At 46.8% G+C, this 16,601-nt stretch overlaps 1 protein-coding gene across 2 annotated transcripts in view; it reads right to left on the bottom strand.

Moving 5' to 3' along the window:
* Window positions 1-670: 670 nt before the first annotated feature.
* LOC115908924 (galactosylgalactosylxylosylprotein 3-beta-glucuronosyltransferase 1-like) overlaps window positions 671-16,601 on the bottom strand; it is a 28,301-nt gene continuing 12,370 nt past the window's right edge. The window contains exons 2-6 of one of the 2 annotated variants that reach the window (XM_030957885.1): window positions 10,033-10,177; window positions 9,180-9,718; window positions 7,673-7,969; window positions 7,059-7,166; window positions 671-4,007 (exon numbers count right to left, since the gene is read on the bottom strand). In XM_030957885.1, the coding sequence (XP_030813745.1) occupies window positions 7,080-7,166; window positions 7,673-7,969; window positions 9,180-9,718; window positions 10,033-10,144 (1,035 nt within the window). In that variant the 5' untranslated portion in view covers window positions 10,145-10,177 and the 3' untranslated portion in view covers window positions 671-4,007; window positions 7,059-7,079. Of the gene's footprint in view, window positions 4,008-7,058; window positions 7,167-7,672; window positions 7,970-9,179; window positions 9,719-10,032; window positions 10,182-16,601 lie in introns of both variants that reach the window. The other variant, XM_030957876.1, reaches the window with a different exon arrangement.

Consider the following 16,601-nt stretch of genomic DNA (forward strand, 5'->3'; position numbering starts at 1 on the left):
GGTTTTAAACCATGACACTGTGTTTTTCTAGTGAGGTGCATGTTTCAAGTACTTTGGCCACAGCAGTTCTTTCTCAGGACCTTGGCTTGTAAACCTTTGCAGGACCTTGGCTTGTAAACTTCACATTGTTTTCTAGCAACACCTTTGTGAATGTGATTTTTTTTATTACAAATGTATGAATTTGGCTTGTTCTCTAGTATGCTAAATTTTCAGCAAGGCTTCCTCAGAAGAGTTTTAAAACTGCTTCCATGTTTCTGAGAGGTGGATGCCCTGCTGTTAAAAAAACCAGATAGCTGATGTCATGTTTTGGCATCACTATGTTTTGACCACCACTCACTTCTGAGTCATGGTCAGGACCTTTACAGAGTAATCTCATTTGGGATGGACACCATGCCCAAAATGACTGCTGGAGATGCCATGAGGCACTGGAGTTTAGGCTCTATTCTCCTGTCTCCTATTTCCTTTATCTCCATAATGCAGGCAGTGGTCTCAGGGACCTGAAATGTTTTTGCTTGACTTTTGCTTATGACATTTAGGTCAGAGGAAGAGTGAAATGAGTAGCCTTGAAATGAGAACACTTAAAATAGATACTTTTCCCATTGTAGATTCTGCTGTGTTTTCCTGGAAAAGGAGTAAGGACTTAGGCTGCAGACAAGACAATGCAATATCATACTATTCACATCATATTTAATAATGCTCTAGTACCATTCAATATAAATAAATAACCATTAAAAAGTACTTTCTCGACATTCGCTTTTGTTCATCAATAGTATTTTCTGCAACAGGAAAGGTTAGTAATATTCATTGGTTGGTGAGTTGGGTGAATCTCAGAGAACATGAATATCAGGTACTAAGATGCTAGTAAAAACCAGGCACTGGGATGCCTTCTCTTGTTTAAACACTTCAGCCTTGATCTGTGGCTTCCCTCCTTACTGCACTCACTTCCCCTGAAGCCTGTAACCCTGGCAGCTGCTGCTGTCCTGGGCTCTTCTACCCCTCTCTGCTGGCAAACAACCATCTTATCTTGTGGTGCCTGTTACTCACCCACCCTTAGCTGATATGCCTGGCCACCAGCAGTCCTGCTGTCCTCAGGCTGCTCTACAGGGAACAGAGTATTTGTGCTGAACAGGTCCATCTCTCTGCTAGCCTGGAATGCCAGCTGTCCAGATGAGGTTTTGGTTCTGCACAATGTAGTGCCTGACAGAACTTCTTGATTCACAGAGGGTCTGCTCCACAGGGCCAGGCTGGGGCAAGAATGGAGGTGGTCCAATAGGGCTGGTCTTGAGAGCCGACTCTGACCAAGACTGAACTGACAGTGTGGTACATACAGAAAGAGTAATTTTGCTTTCTTGTAAGGATGTAGAGAGAACAGCTCTCTAAAAACATGTGTGTGGTGGGATCTGTTGCAATGGGAATAGATCCTTGCTACAGACACTCACTGTCAGTGCCTAGACCTATGTAGGACCTGTGTGAGGTTAAAGGCTGGAGAATTAATCACCACATCTCCTTCTGTTCATACGGGCAGAAACTTTGCCCATCTCAGAGGAGAAAATGGAGGATCATAAATCAACTCCTTTATTCCCTCACTCTTGCTCATTCATTGAAACCACAAAGAAGGGGGCTTAATCTTGGGTTAATGCTGGGTAGAAGCACTGAGCCCACCTGCCTTCTGGCAGGGTGGGCTGCTGAAACCCACTGGAGTGCAAGCCCTGCTATCTTCTGCAGAGGGCAGGACAAAAAGCTCTGACAAATGCAGAGTGAAAAGCATTCTGTGGATGCTGGACTTCCTTCATGCTATCAGGTGCCAGTAAGCTCTGTAAGGACTTTTCTACAGTCCAGAGAATACATTGCTTTCTCACCCCATTCAGTATTTCCTTCATGCTGAGACAGTTGGCAAGGTTGTCTTGTATTCTGGTGTGTTTATCCAGACAGGCCCTGGCCTTAGCCTCACTAAATGCAGTCTCCATTTCTGTAGTTGTTGCCTATTATTTGATTTCTCCTGTCTCTCTCTCTCTGAAAGGAGGCATCTCATCCCCTGTGCCTCTCCCATACTTTAGTCCTGTCCTATAGCAGGATGCATGGGTGCTCCTTCTCCACTGAGGGAATATGGACCAACTCCCTCTCTCAGATACCCTTCAAAGAGCCCCTTTCATGGAGGCTTTCTGAGAGCCCATAGGGACTGTCTGCTGAGTGAGGCAGAGCTTTGCTCATGTTTTTACCTCAGTGTGATTGCTTGGGAGACAGAAACTTAGTGCCACCCACGTTTGTTGCATAAAAGAACTGTAATTTCCTTCGCTGTGCTGCCCCCCTTGCTGTGTTTCTGATTATTTTGCCAGTTTAAGATACCATTGTAAAGAAACACCAGGGAGCACAGAACATATGACATTCATCGGTGAACACCAAGCTCCACTGTTCTGAGGCAAGGGGGAAAATATTCTTCATGAATATGTCATGTGACCTAAGCTAAAAACCAAAGCTAAACAAGGAATAGGCAGAGAAGAATTCTAGTATAAATAAATCAACAAATAAATAAGTTTCCTGCTAGCCCTGAATTCCTTGGGCAAGGGATGACTCAGTTGCTTATAACTTTCTCCCAGCTGTGAAATCCTTGATGTGTTTTGAATGCCTTAAGCCTTGTTTCTCATGACCTGAGTGAAGAAGGTTTTAAAGATCTGCTCAGAGGGGTTTCTGGGTCATTCAAGGAGTCTTCCTGGAAAAGTCACAGCGACACCACTCCCCACGCACACATATGGTACCAACACTTGTGCTTTTAATCCAGTGCATCCTTCCTTCAGTCCTCATTTGCACCTCCTGTTTTGTAGGCTGCCTCCCACCTGGCTGTCTTCCTGTTTTATTGAGGGAAAGGGAAACCCTTCCACATGACACTGACTCCTCTCTCTTCACAGTACCACACACTCCTTTCAAACTTCAGCTGGAAAACCTTGCCACATTTGTTATTTCAGTTGTCATGTATGTGCTCAAGATAGGTTTTCCGATGATGTCTCCACATTCCTTGATGTTCTCACGGCAGATGAGTGCAGGCTGAGGGTTCCTCTTCTCTGAGCACTTCTCACCCTCCTCCCTCTCAGAGAGTTGTCTTCCTCTCTGGAGGTCTAGGAAGCAAGTCCATGCACATGATTTGAGGCTCCTGAAGCACCTGATGGTGCTGCAGCAGGCTTCCAGGCCATGAACATGTTCAAGTCCACCCATCTTTGCCCCTGCCTTCTGCTCTCTGCAGCAGCACATGGAGGCATGGCCTCTGAGGTACAGTACCTGCCATGTCTCCCAGTGCAGGAGGGGAACTTCATCCAGAGGGGTCTGTGCCTGGGGCTCTCAGATGGAGTTTTCCAAAACAACCTTAAACAGGGACAGTTCAAGATCTGAGCTGAGGGATAGGCACCACATCCCTTCTGAACTCCCAAACCCCAAATGAGGTTCGTCAGCACAGCTTCCTCTCCAACACTGAGGGCTGATCTGTGTACGTACTGGAGTGCATCCCTCAGAGGGAGAGACTCTCATGCCAGCTTTGCTTTAAAGCTGTTTTGAGAACACACCAGCCTCAGGCCAACAAGTCCATGTTTGTGCTTTAGTGACAACTCCTGTCCTTGAACTACTGCAGTTTACAGTTGCTGTACTGAAGCTAAGGTTTTGCAAGATGCCAGAAGGGACCTTTGGAGGCACCTGCACCCATCCTGGATTTCAGCCTCTGTGCTGGCACAGTGGAGAATGAAGATCACATCTAGTAAGTTTTAACAAATGGTTAAAAGTACAGGGCCCAGTGGGGAAGGGAAGCGCTCCTCTCCTAGGTCGGGAGGATCTCAGGGCATCACCTCAGCTCTGTCCCTCCTTATTACCACCTCTTTGGGCAATGGGAGCTGTTTGAAGTGGTGACATTTGGGGGTGTTTGTCATCCTCCAGCAGTGGATCAGGGCGCTGGGCAGGACAGGCAGGATGCACAGTTGCTATGGTTGCTGATGAACTTCAGGAACAATCACAGCCCTCTGCCTCTGTCAAAACAAACACAAGGTGAGGTAAGAAGTTGTAAATACAACATGGCTATGCCCCCTGGCTCAGGCAAACAACCTTGCAGGCATCAGTAAACAGGTTCCTCAACCACACTGTGCCTGGCTTTGGGCTGGGATATGGCTCAAGAGCTGCTTGTTCTCTCTGCACTAGAGTCTTAGCTGGGAGATTTTATATATGAATTAGAGAAAGTTTCTGACAGATTTTTTTTTGTCTGCACTTAAAATCATTATTTTAACTTCTCTGATAATTTTTTTTAAAGAAAGAGTAGGAGGATGAGATCTGAGGATCTATTCAGACTGTCTGGAAGCTGTGAAATGCAGATGAACCTTCTCTGTTTCCAAATTTCACAATAGCAGGAGTCCTATGCTAACCTAAGCACACTCTCCTCTTTTGTATGCCTGTAAATAAAAATTAGCAATAAGAATAGGTAGTTTTTATAACACCAGTCTTCTGTGATAGTTTTCAGGACTTTAAGAAAAAAAATACGAGGTGAAATTCATCTTCATCTCCTGTTCTCAGAAGGCAAAGCCTGTGTTGCAAAGGTGTTTCAATACAGTCAGCAGGGATGTATGCTGTGATAGCTTTGGGCTGCTCTGTGGCAAGCAGCCATGCAAGTGGTCCAATTAGAGATTAGGGGAGTACCAAATCCCACAGCAAGCAATGTCTGCCTGACTCACATCTGCAGGATTTAAAGGGAAGGAGGGTTCTGGGAGGTCTTGGACTTAACTGGCTTGATCTGATCCTCAAGGAGGACTAATTGCCAGGAAGGAAAGATGGAAACATTCTTCCTATTGTGTCTAAGAACAGAAGATCCTCAGGGGAGCAATTCTGCCTCTTTTTGTTCTCAGTACTGGCTTATCTAGATCATGTCTATCAATGTTCTGAAATTCAGCAGCCTTGATAGTATGAACTTCCAATACACTGAAGCCTTCAGCAGAGATCTCAATTTAAAATTTTAAGAGATGCAATGTAACGATTTTGCTTGATTGCTGTTGATTGCCAAGCAATTTACCTTGCATGTGTCTCCTGGAGTAGATGCCACCGGCCAACCTGATGTGTCACAGCAGCTGCCCCACATGACAGACAGTGGTGCAGAAGGGATTGTGGTCAAAGTGACTGCTAATGCAAGTACAAAGATCCTTAAAAATCTGCAGGGTTGATCCAGCCAACAATCTGATTGAAATCATTGGAGAGGACGGCTTGGATTAAGGCATAAGTCCTGCTGGTGGATCAGTGGCAGTGTTTTGATCTTTTAGGCTGGTTGATTTCCTTTCCCACAACAAATCACTCATGGAAAGCCATTCTTATGAGACTCCATAGCTGGTGCATTACATTTCTTATGGAGGATGGCTGAGTGTTTGGCCAGGGAGAGAGGTGAGGGCAAAAGAGCCCATCCAAAAATGGCACATTTCTGAACTCATTACATCTGCACTGTGCATCTCCAATGGAGCAGCCCCTCCTCTGGCAAGTAGGCAAGGAGGGTCTAATCTATCTGACTTTTTATAGGCCTGCTCACCGTGTACAAAGTAAGTGATTCGTGCAGAGCAGTTAACTGGACTGTGAGTCCTTATGAGCTGAGTTTGGGCAATCATAGCTTTAGGCAACTGCAGACTCAGCATGGGTGAGTGTGCAAAATGAGCCTGTTGCTAGTGGGTCTCACAAAAGCACTGGTGAAAAGAGGACCTGCTGCCTAAGCACAGGCATCGTTTATGGGTTTCTAGGACATCCGTAATATTAATAAAAAGTTGTCAGAAATGGTACAGGGTTTGTGCCCTGTAGGAGGGACACGTAGGCTACTCCAGGGTCCCTGTGGTGGCACCAGGTGTCTGTGTTTAGATAACTGACTCTAGTCCCTACCATCTGCTGCTGGATGTGCAGGCACTGGGATTGCTTTGCACTATTTGTGTGGTGTCACTCAGAGATGATGAGGTGCTGTGGCAATGCTGAGTGCACCTTCTAGTGATGCACACAGAGATCAGTGCAGGAGTTGAAATACTCATGACTGCCTGTATAAAAGCTGTCAGTTTTATTTCCACCGGTAGAGCTGAGCTGAGGTATATATTGGGGTCAAAACTAAAAGTACTGCTGTAATATCTTCCAAAGTAGGACTAAATCATTCAGCATCTTGTGTCCTGACACAGTTATGACTGATTTCAGAAAAAGCTGGGTACTCTGAAATTGGGATACTTTTATTCTTTTTGCACTTTTGGGGCAGGAATCTCCCATTGAGATCAGAGGGCATGGCATCTGGACACTTCTTCATCATCATTCTCTTTCTAAGAACATATCAATGATCTCTGATACATTCCTGCCTCACCCGTGGTGGTTGCCATAATCCCCCATCCTGCTGCTGAACCGTGCTCTGTGAACCACAAAGGTACTTCCTAGTGCATTCCCTGTCTCTCCTGAGCAGCAGATGTACTCCTAACTCTGGGAGCACTGGTACCCAGCACCTCAAACTGAGAGAGTCTGTGTAGGTTGTGCTTTGCTGGTTCCTGTTCTGAGGTGCTCTAAGCATTCCATCAGCCTTTCCCTGCCGCACCCACACCCCAGCTGTTCATGCAGGATAAAAGCTGAAGGGGGATGCATGAAATGCAGGATAGCAGCTGAAAGGGGATGCATGAAGTACTGCACAGGTGGCAGGGCTGCCAGGACAAAAGGTTGCCTGCAGCAGTGTGATCTTGTTCCATGCTGTAGGACAACTCCCACACCAAAGGGAGTTTACAGCTGGATGAAAGAGTCCAGGGGCAAGACTTTGGCTTGTCTTTAATACTGAGTTAAACTGGGAGATTCTGCTGCTTCTTTTCTCTCTGTCAGGCAAAACTCCCATATGGTCTGCAAGGAGACTTGAATGAGCAAGAAATACAGAGCATACATGGGTAAAGATGAGAATCTACTTCTTGTCCAAGGGGCGGGCATGGTGAATTACCAGAGCAGTCACATATGCAGTTTTTGAGGAAATAATAGCAGAAATAAGGAATCAAGTGCAGAATATTTGCCTTGCTAAAAACAATAAAGACAAAGATACTCACACCCTGGAGCTGGTTCTCTGCTTACACCTCTACTCTGGGGTCTGTAAACCCACGCTTGCCTTCATTAACCAGAGTGGGCCTCTCAGTTCTTGTGTGCCAGACCAACACCTAGAGGGAAGCACAAAGAGTTCAGGGCATTCTGAATAGTATGGAAACTACTAGCATGGAAAGTACTCCACCCATTGGGTGGGATCCTCAGAAAAGTGAGGCTCACACCTGTTTGAAGCATGTGATTGAAAGTGGTTGATCCTGGGAGATGCTTTATGGCCACATGGAAAAGTGACAAGGGGGAGGGATCATTCTAGAGCAAAATTACAACTCAACCCTCTGCCAATCCTCCTGGATTTTGGAGAAGCAATCTGGGCACAAATTGTACATCTGAGCTTCTTTATTAATACAGAATGCCTAGCACTGCTCCTTAGCTCTCTCTGAGTTTCACATCTGTGAAGAATTTAACAGGCTTTGTCCATCTGTCTGTCCCAGCATCATTTGGCACTGACATGTGCCAGCACAGGGCAGGCACAATGGAAGGTGAAAGAGTGTGGCAGGAGGCTGTAAAAGCAGCCAGGACCCAGCAAAGAGACTGTATCTTTGAGATTTCTTGTACTACTCACCTTTGTGCAGTTAGCTGCTTTGGGCTCCAGCCCGTCCATAGTCACTAAATCCTTCAGCAGACTTGTTTCCTGGTACCCTCCTTTAACTCCCTCCAGCTTGAAACTGGCGTGAGGCTTCTCCAAAATCAACTTGATGCTGATAGCAAATCCAGCCATGTCAATAGCAAAGGGACGATTAGGGTCAAAGACGGTTTTCCAGCCCACCACCTTCCCTGCTGGGCTCACTTTTGGGGATTCATATCGCAGCCCCCCAACGAAAGCCACTGGCCAGACTGAGACCCGCCTTGTGTAGCGCATCTGTGTGCCAGAAAGAGACAGTGCTGTGAGAATTCAACCCCACCATGTCTGTCCCAACCCGTTAGTGCACCATCCTCTGCTTTCATTGGCACCTGTCCTCCCCCACAGACATCCTACGCAATCGCATCGCTCTCGGCAGCACAAGCTCTAGTTCACCTGTGCTGCTGCTTGAGGAGCTACAGCTTCCACAGCCACAAGACAAATTCTTAGCACGTTATTCTCTGAACAACAAACTCACTGCTTTTCTGTGCCCACATTCAGTCCTGCAGAAGAATGAAAACCTCTGGTTTTCTCATCCCATTGAACTTTTTGTTATGGTAGAATTTTATCAATTTTGTAAATGTCAAATAGTACTTTTACCAGGCCTCTAGCTCTGTATTATCAACTCCACTCACTCTAGCTTCACACTCATGCAAGTAATCTCCCTGACTGATTCATCTTTGTCCTCATCTTTTCCAATTTCTCCCCCCACTTCCTGCCTTGTTTTTCCATCCATGGGTACTGCCTTGAAGTGTGGGGGTTCATTGAAATTGTCAGAAAGGACCTGGAAGTAAGTAAAAAGCATGAGCTTAATGGAGACCTAACAACTCTGAAAGCTGGAAATATTCTGTGATGCATAATTCTGCTCTTCAAGTGGCCTAGTACAGTTTGGTTTAAATGGGTGACAAGAGAGTTTAGTGGATTTTTGCAAGTTCACAATAGACTTGGCATCTCACAAAAGCCAGGTCTCCAGCAGAAGTCTGGGCAAGCTTCAGTGATCCCAGAGGCACAGCCCTGTTGTGGTGGCTGAAACTTGGAGAACTGAAGGGCAGCCAAGGAGTAAAGGTGGATAGAAAGTAAGACAACTCTTCTATCATCCCCTAACCATCACACCCCTACAACAGCACAGATTTATACCTTGCCAGAGGTTTGTCTTTGGTGCTTATTTAAATGAGGTCAGCTCTCCCTGAGGAGAGGTATAAATTCTGAGGTACACATCCTGTGGTCCCTTGCAAGAGGAACTCCAGCTGGTGCAATGATGTGTGAGTGGCTGTTCACATCCACATCCTATAGCATGGCAGATATGTTCTTTGCCCTTTCAGCTTGCATCTGCCCTATACCCAGCTGCCACTGTGTGCAGAGTGGCGAGGTCTTTGCAAGTGCAACTGGGCTTAAGAGGCTCTGCAGCTCTATCCTGCTTTCCTGTCCCATGTAGTTTGATGTTTCTTACCTCTTCAAAGAGCTCCAGGCTGTAGGTGTTATCATCATCAGCAAAATAGACTACGCCTTCCGGTGGTGCAGTGTTGCTGAAGCTGTCCCTCAGCCAGTGCAGCCCCAGGTTCCTCTGTAGTGTCCCCCTTGGGGTGTGGGATGGGATCCAGGACAGACCCAGCTTCAGGCTCTTGGGTGTCTCCACATTGAGATGGGTGAAGTTGAGCCCAGCCTTCTCCAGCAGGTTGGATACAAGGTTGGTCCTCCGTGGAGAGTCCTCCACCACCACCCAGTGCAGGTTCTGTACGTGGAGGAAGGTGTTGGCCAGACGGGTCAGCTCAGCTTTCTGCACTGGCCGGGTGTAGGTCGGGGTGATAACAAAGATGGTTGGCAGGGTGTCTGACCATGGTGGAGGCCTGGAGTACACATAATTCTGGATGATTTTAGGTGTTGCTCCTATGCTTTGCTGCTGCCGAGTGCATGATGGGAAGACTTCGTCTCTCAGCGCAGATGTACCATTAAGGAGAGCTTTAGAGGTCACGTTCTCGTCTGTCTCTTCTGGGACAAAACAAAGGAAGAAAGAGGGAAAAAACTGTGTCAGAGGACTACTAACTAACAGACTGCCTCATGTTCAGGGAGGCATACATCTATCTGGAGTTAGTGCTGCATCCTCGCTCCAAAGCCAGCCTAAGGTACATGTTTAACACACTCTTAAGAACAGTTTATGTTTCTGCTGTCGGCAAACCCAGAGGGGGCCTTCAGGCAAGTCTGTCTTTATTTAACTCTTCCCATGAGAGAGCATCCCTGCTGAGGATTTGCAACAGAAGTCATCACAGCCACCAGCACACTGACAGCAGAACTTTGGCACTTACTTCTCAGGAGGCTGAGGTAGTGGGTGGTTGGGTACTGGTGCCACAAGGTTAGGAGAAGAGCCCATGGCAAGGCAATCAGGAGCGTGGTAAGAAGGTTACGTCTCCTCAGCATGCTGCAGGGAGCTTCCAATGCCCAGGCATCTCTCTACCTTTCAGAAAAGAAAAAAGAATAAGGCCTCCAAAATACAAGTCACCAAAAATGCAGGGAGGCATGACAAATGTTTGGCTCTGATCCAGCAAAGTGTTTCTCTAAGTTTACAAGAAGCTCCATTAACGCTTCAGGTGCAAACCATTATCCAACTGGTCAACTCCGGTACCACTGAATAGAAGCTTTTAGCTATTTCTGTTGCTTTAAAGAACCTCCCACTATCCCATGATGAAACCACTGTCCTTGAGTTAGGGTTGTTCATGTTGCTGATTCTGAAGCTGGAGAGGACTTCTACTTGCCCCCTCTTTGAGAATTCTGTTCATTCCTGAGCTTTGTTGTTACCATTTAATTTGCTTCTTTTGTACAACTTTTTAGAGCTGTGTGCAAGATTTGTGTGACTGAATATGCACCTGGACAAAACAGTCAGATGTCAGGCATCCTCTAGATAGCCAGCACCTCTTAAACACTTCTGCAGTGTTAATTCATCCTCCTTAGGCAGATGCATTGAGGCAATTGGGCATGCATGCTATCATCTACCAAGTGTTCCATGAAATCCCTGCCTTGGTCATTCCACAGTGCTGGTGATGCTTGCTGAATGTTTAACTATCCCACATCCCTTTCTACTTCTGGTCTGCAGTGTTTGGCCATTGCAGCATTTTGTTGGAATCACAGACTTTGGAGTACCTACCAGGCCCTACCAGGTTCTCCTGCACTCCTAGGCTGAAGGTATTTTGAGGGAAGAGAGTGATGGCATCGTGCTGATAGGAGGTTCAAATGGGTTGACTCTAAATTCCAGCTCTGCCAGGGATTTTTAAGTGTACCGAAGGCCAGTCAGCTAAAACCAAGGTCCTCAAAGGGACACAGGCACATTTTGTTCTAAAGCAACTCTTTGCCCAGCATTTGGGTCCAGCAGCTCCTCATCTGTCCAGAGGGGAAGAATTGTCTTGCTTCAGCCTTAGAGAGTTGTGGGAGAAGAAATATGACAACTGGTCTAAAAGGGCTCTGCAGTGACAGCAGCCACAGGGTACTCCTGAAAGATATTAGGAGATGGTAATCTAAATTCATCCTCTGGGACCTCTTAGAATCTGTCTTTGATTGTTTCTCTGACATTTTACCTTGGTGTCCTAAAAAAACAAGGAATATGCAATTGCAGGACTTGTCAGTGCCCTACCACCAGTAACTGCCAATCCTGTTTCAGCCACATCTGACAGAAGACTAGCTGAGCAAGTCCTCTGGTGGGCAAGTGAATGTTCATAAGCCCTATTAAGGAAATTACTGCAACACAAGCTCATTCCTTGTTGGACACCAATGGTACCAATCATGGACCAGTCCCTTAGGGAAACATATTCCCACTGACTGCTCCCCAAGCCAACCATTAATGGTGTTAATATCTAATGTTTCTTACCTCCTCACTCAGGAAACACCATGGTGCCCATTTCACTACTTTCAAGCTACAAAAAGCTGATGAAGAAGTGGACCAAGGAAGCTGCATGGCTAGGGGCACACCAGAGTGTTTTGGTGATGTGAGCAGGAGCCTTGTGCAGCAAACATGCTGGCTCTGCTTAACTGCATTGCTTTTTGATGACTGGCTCTGGGGCAGGTACAAGAGTGTCCGTCAGGCTTTAGTGCCAGAGGCATAGGTATTTGGTAAGCTACAGATCCAGGCCAGACACAGGGCAGGATGAGGTTACCCACACCAGGGACTGCTTTCCCTACAGGAAATCTTTTCTCTTACCAGCATAGCAGCACAGAGTAAAGCTTCCCATCACTCATGGCTGTGAGAACAGACAGAGCCACAAAAGAAATCCAAGGATTGCTATTAACAACTGCAGATACCTAGGCCCACCCAGGCCCTTGCTCAGGGTCATCACAGCTCCTTGTTTCCTCTAGTATGCTTCCAACTACAAATGTCCCTGCACCAGAGTCAGGCAGCCACTGCTTCTTCCCTTTAATAAAAGGCCTTAATTATACAGACACAGTTTCTATGCAGCAGACCTGCTACTGCTGCAAATTCAGGTTGCTTCTGGAGGGAAAGAGAGGAGGAGGCAGCTGTGGCAGCCGTGTTACCAATAGAGCACAGAGGAGAGTGGATCAGAGTTGGAAGAATTTTTAATGAATTCCTTTTCTAGTTTTTTCTCCTCCTTCCCTCTTCCAGCCAGCCCTGTTCATGCTTCCCGAACACAGCAAACAAGTGGAGATGCTGCCTGTGTGTGCAACTCCCCTGGTGTTCCGTGCTCATTTATTTCTGCATGCACCTTCTCCCTATTGCTTTTCCAAAGCAAGCAAGGCTGAACAAGTTAAACCCTGCATAAAGCCCCAGATAACTTGTGAACCTCACAGAGGAGCTGACTTCAACCCCATTTTAAAAAATCTCTATTGCAATACTTTATTTTCTCTTTAAAATGTTACCTTGTCTCTCCCACTGTCTCCCCCTGAATCCATCATGTGTACTCTTCTCTGTTGCTTTATATCTTTCACCTACCTTTTCTCAGTCCTTCAGAGTCTCTTTTCTTCCCTGTTTCCAGGACTACAGAAATCCCCTGGCTTACTAATAATTTTAGCCTTTGTCTTCTGTCCTTACCCACACAAAGGCCCTTTGCATTCTCTTAATGTCCGCCCCTCATGGAATATTTCCCACAAAGTGGTCCATTAAAGCATCAGTCCATCCTTTTGAAAACACAGCATCAAAATCCAGTCACATATCGATGCCTCTGGGTAGCCTGCTGATGGCCCCAGTGGGGCTTACTGCACATATTTTTACCTACTTTTTATAATTAAAACCAAAGTCTCCTAAGTGGCTCGGATTAATTGCATGCCTGCTGGCAAACATTGCAGTGTGTATTCTTGGCACAACCAGCTACCTTCCTTCTGCCTTTAACCCCTCTCAGAGTAGATCCTGTTAAATGAGATTCAAGATCAGAAGAAAATTTTGTGATCATCTAAACCCATCTCCTGCATTCATCTGGTAATTCCTGGGTTTAAGCTGTAGAGGGCAGGGACCATCTCTTAATGTGCTTGTACAGTCCGGCACTGATCCCAATGGGAGCCTTTGGATGCGATTGCAATACAAATATTATTGATTGTACTCTCTTGCTGGCTCTTCTCCTCCCTTGCTATTTCTCCTGTCCTGCCTATTCCCCATTCTCTTTCCTTTTCTTTTTTTCCCTAGTGTCTCCTGCAGCCCTTGTTTGTGTTACACACCCTTAACAACATTAGCTGAATGTTTGATGGATGCCTTCAATATGCTGCCTGTAGCCTTCTTGAGCTGTTTTCCAATTACACATCCCTCTTCTTAATTTCATCCATCAATCTTCTGTTCTCCATTAAAAAATAAACAAACAGAGCACAAAGCTGAGCATGATAGGGACAAAATGTTTCTCATACTACTTTGGCTTCACGCTGCTTTGTCAGACTTCTCAGCTCCTCGGATGCAATACAATTCAGTCTCCATTTAAGCTCCTGTTCTGAGACAGGGGGCATTATTCTGAAAGGATTCAGGAGAAGACAATGGGAGAAGCACAGAGAGGGAAGAGCTGGATTCCCTGGAATGATGATGAAGAGAAACAAGATCTGGCTGAGGTGCAGACCATCACATGTGACCAATCCCTTCATCTGTTATTGACTAATTACCAACAGGGTACAATTTGTTACAGGCAGGACAACCCAGATATTGAGAGAGGGATAAGGATTCCAGGCTGCAAAATGACCCAGGGAGTGACATTCTCCCTGAGCTGAGGAGTATTTGAAAGGACATGCTGGGTGAACAGGAGAAAGGTGAAAGTTAGGGAGAGACGCAGCTGACTGGGGATTATAAGGCTGATATGTTTCAGTGCCTCTGATTTTCCTACAGCCCTGTTGAGAAGCTGCTCAACTTACATCCTTTTTGATAAGTCAGAAATGGTTAGGATCATATGGGCTTTGGTAGCTCTCTGAGTTTTGGTTCTTCCCTCTGCCTGCCTGATCCAGAATGAGAACCACATTTTCAAAAAGTTTGCTCTGCAGGAAAGGTGATTTTCCAGCCTCTGGTTCAGGATAGCCAGCCTGTTTGAGCCGGTCTTACAAGACTCTGAATGCTGGACCAACCCCAGCCCCAGGACTGTATGGCTCTAGTCAGAGACACAGGCTCTAAAGATCCTTATCTTCCCAGAGGGACAAATTTCACAGCTCAAACTGTCCCTTGGGAACATCCTGCCATCCAGTGTAACGATTTTCTAGGCGAGCGCCCAAAGCAAACTACTCTCAGGTAATGGAGCCAAAAGTTTCAAGAACCGCTCCCTAATCTTGGTTTGAGCCATGTTTGCAAGCCTCCCATTCTGTGTGTATCCTGGGAGGAGACAGGTGTGGAGAGGGGAGGAGACAGGGCTGTGAGGAGCAGGGCTGGAGCAGACCTGCAGGTAGCTGCAGATGACTCTTAATTTCACACACCAAAGCCGTCAGCAGGGTTTTTGGTTTGTTTTCCTGCATTTTGCTGCCTCTCTCCACCAGCCCCTAGCCACCTTGAGGAAGTCCATGCAGATTTCATGAGTTCCCTAACTCCCGGTGTGGGAGATGTGATGCTGAAGGCAGAGCAGGGAGCTTTCAATTATTGATGAAAGCGACCTCTCTTTAAACAAGGAATGCATAATTCATGGCAGCGCCGGTATTTGTGGTGAGCAGCACCGGCTCAGTCCCTGCCTTGCTGAAATGCACAGAAAGCTGCTGTCCTCTCTCCCTCCATTCCCTTGGGCCCATCAGAGCCTTCAGCTGAAACTACAATAGTGCTAAAAATTGAGACAGGCCGAGATGCTGCAGCGCTTCCCCTCACCAGGCAGCTGCCTCCCTATTTGAGATGTGCATGATAAAGTGGGAGGATGGATTCAAGGAACCACAGAAGTGGGTGGAATGGGTTACTGCTCTGGGATAAGCACGGGTAATTACTGTGCAAACACAGCCAAAACAGGGCATTTCTCAGCAGTGAGACTCCTCCAACCCTTGGACAGGTCTTCAGGAATGGCATCGTTGTAGGACAGAAAGGATAGGCTAGATCTAAAGGACAGTGCCTGAGGGTTCATATCCAGCTGTATTTCTTGAGGGGGTGGGAAAGAGAAGGGAAAAGACAGATTTGGTTTTCTGCTCAGAAAGTAGCAATTTCTCCCCTGAATTCTGCTGGAACTGGGGGGCTGAAAAACAAAGAGGGGGTAAAAAAAAAGAAGTTATTTTTCTCAGAAGTGAAATGTTAATCATACAATCATATACTGTTTTGGATTGGAAGGGACCTTAAAGATCATCTAGTTCCAACCCCTCTGCTGGGCAGTGACACCTTCCACTAGACCAGGTTTCTCAAAGCCCCATCCAACCTGGCCTTGAACACTTCCAGGGATGGGCTATCCACAACAACTCTGGGCAACCTGCGCCAGCGCCTCTCCGCTCTCAAATGAAGAACTTCCTAAGCCTAGCTCTTTCAGTTTGAACCCATTCCCCGTTATCCTTTCCCTACATGCCTTTGCAAAGTGCCCCTCTCCAGCTCTCTTGTAGCTGGTTTTAGGTATTTGAAGGTGCTCTGAGGTCTCCCCAGAGCCTTCTCTTCTCCAGGCTGAACAGCCCCAACTCTTTCAGCCTGTCTTCATAGGAAAGGTGGATAGAACCAGGAAAAGAAAGGCTCTGATCCCACAACTGGGATCTTGACCTCCCAGTAGCCCATGTAATAGTAGGAGACTGCAGTTCTGTCCCAAGGTGTAAGAGTGCTCTTCTGCTGGGGGTTTTAATTGTCCCTCTGCCGCAGACCTGGCGAAGGGCTGCAGGCAAGTGATACCTGCAATCTGAATGAGGTGAGCACTCCCCTGCTGCTCATGGGGAGAGAGGGCAAAGGAAAATTAACTGAGTCCCCTGGAGAGACAAAACCCAGGGAACTCCAAATAATAAAACAATACAGGGAAGGATGGCCAGGTCCTTCCCCACAGCAGGAAGAGCAGAACTACCAGCAGCTGTGTAGTTTCAAGGCTCAGCCCCATCAAGTCTGTCCCTTGGTGCGCAGGCTCCTGTGGGGACAACTTCCCCAGGAAGTGAGTCACTCCCAATGAAACAGCTGCCCCTTCCCAAGCCCCTGCACCTTTTCCTCAGAAGCAAAGAAAGGCTTCATCCTCTCCTGCCAGCTCTGATCCCTTCGCCATATGGGAGCACAGTTACTTCAGCCCAGAAACCAGGCTTGTCCCTCAGGAATACACCATGCACAGCCCCCATCCCTCCACTGCCCACATGAAGCCAAGTTGAGCATTCCTCAAAGCCTGGTCCATAAACACTTGACACTGCACCTTTCTGAAGAGCATCCTTGTCCTAGACATGTGGCTTGTGTGTGGGAGCATGGACTGAAGGAGGGTGATGCTTTATACAGGGATTTCTTCCAAGCCAAAAAAAACCCAAAAAACCCAAACCCACAAATAAC

The sequence above is a fragment of the Camarhynchus parvulus genome, chromosome 1, assembly GCF_901933205.1.
Source record: "Camarhynchus parvulus chromosome 1, STF_HiC, whole genome shotgun sequence".
In the NCBI taxonomy this organism is placed as follows: domain Eukaryota; kingdom Metazoa; phylum Chordata; class Aves; order Passeriformes; family Thraupidae; genus Camarhynchus; species Camarhynchus parvulus.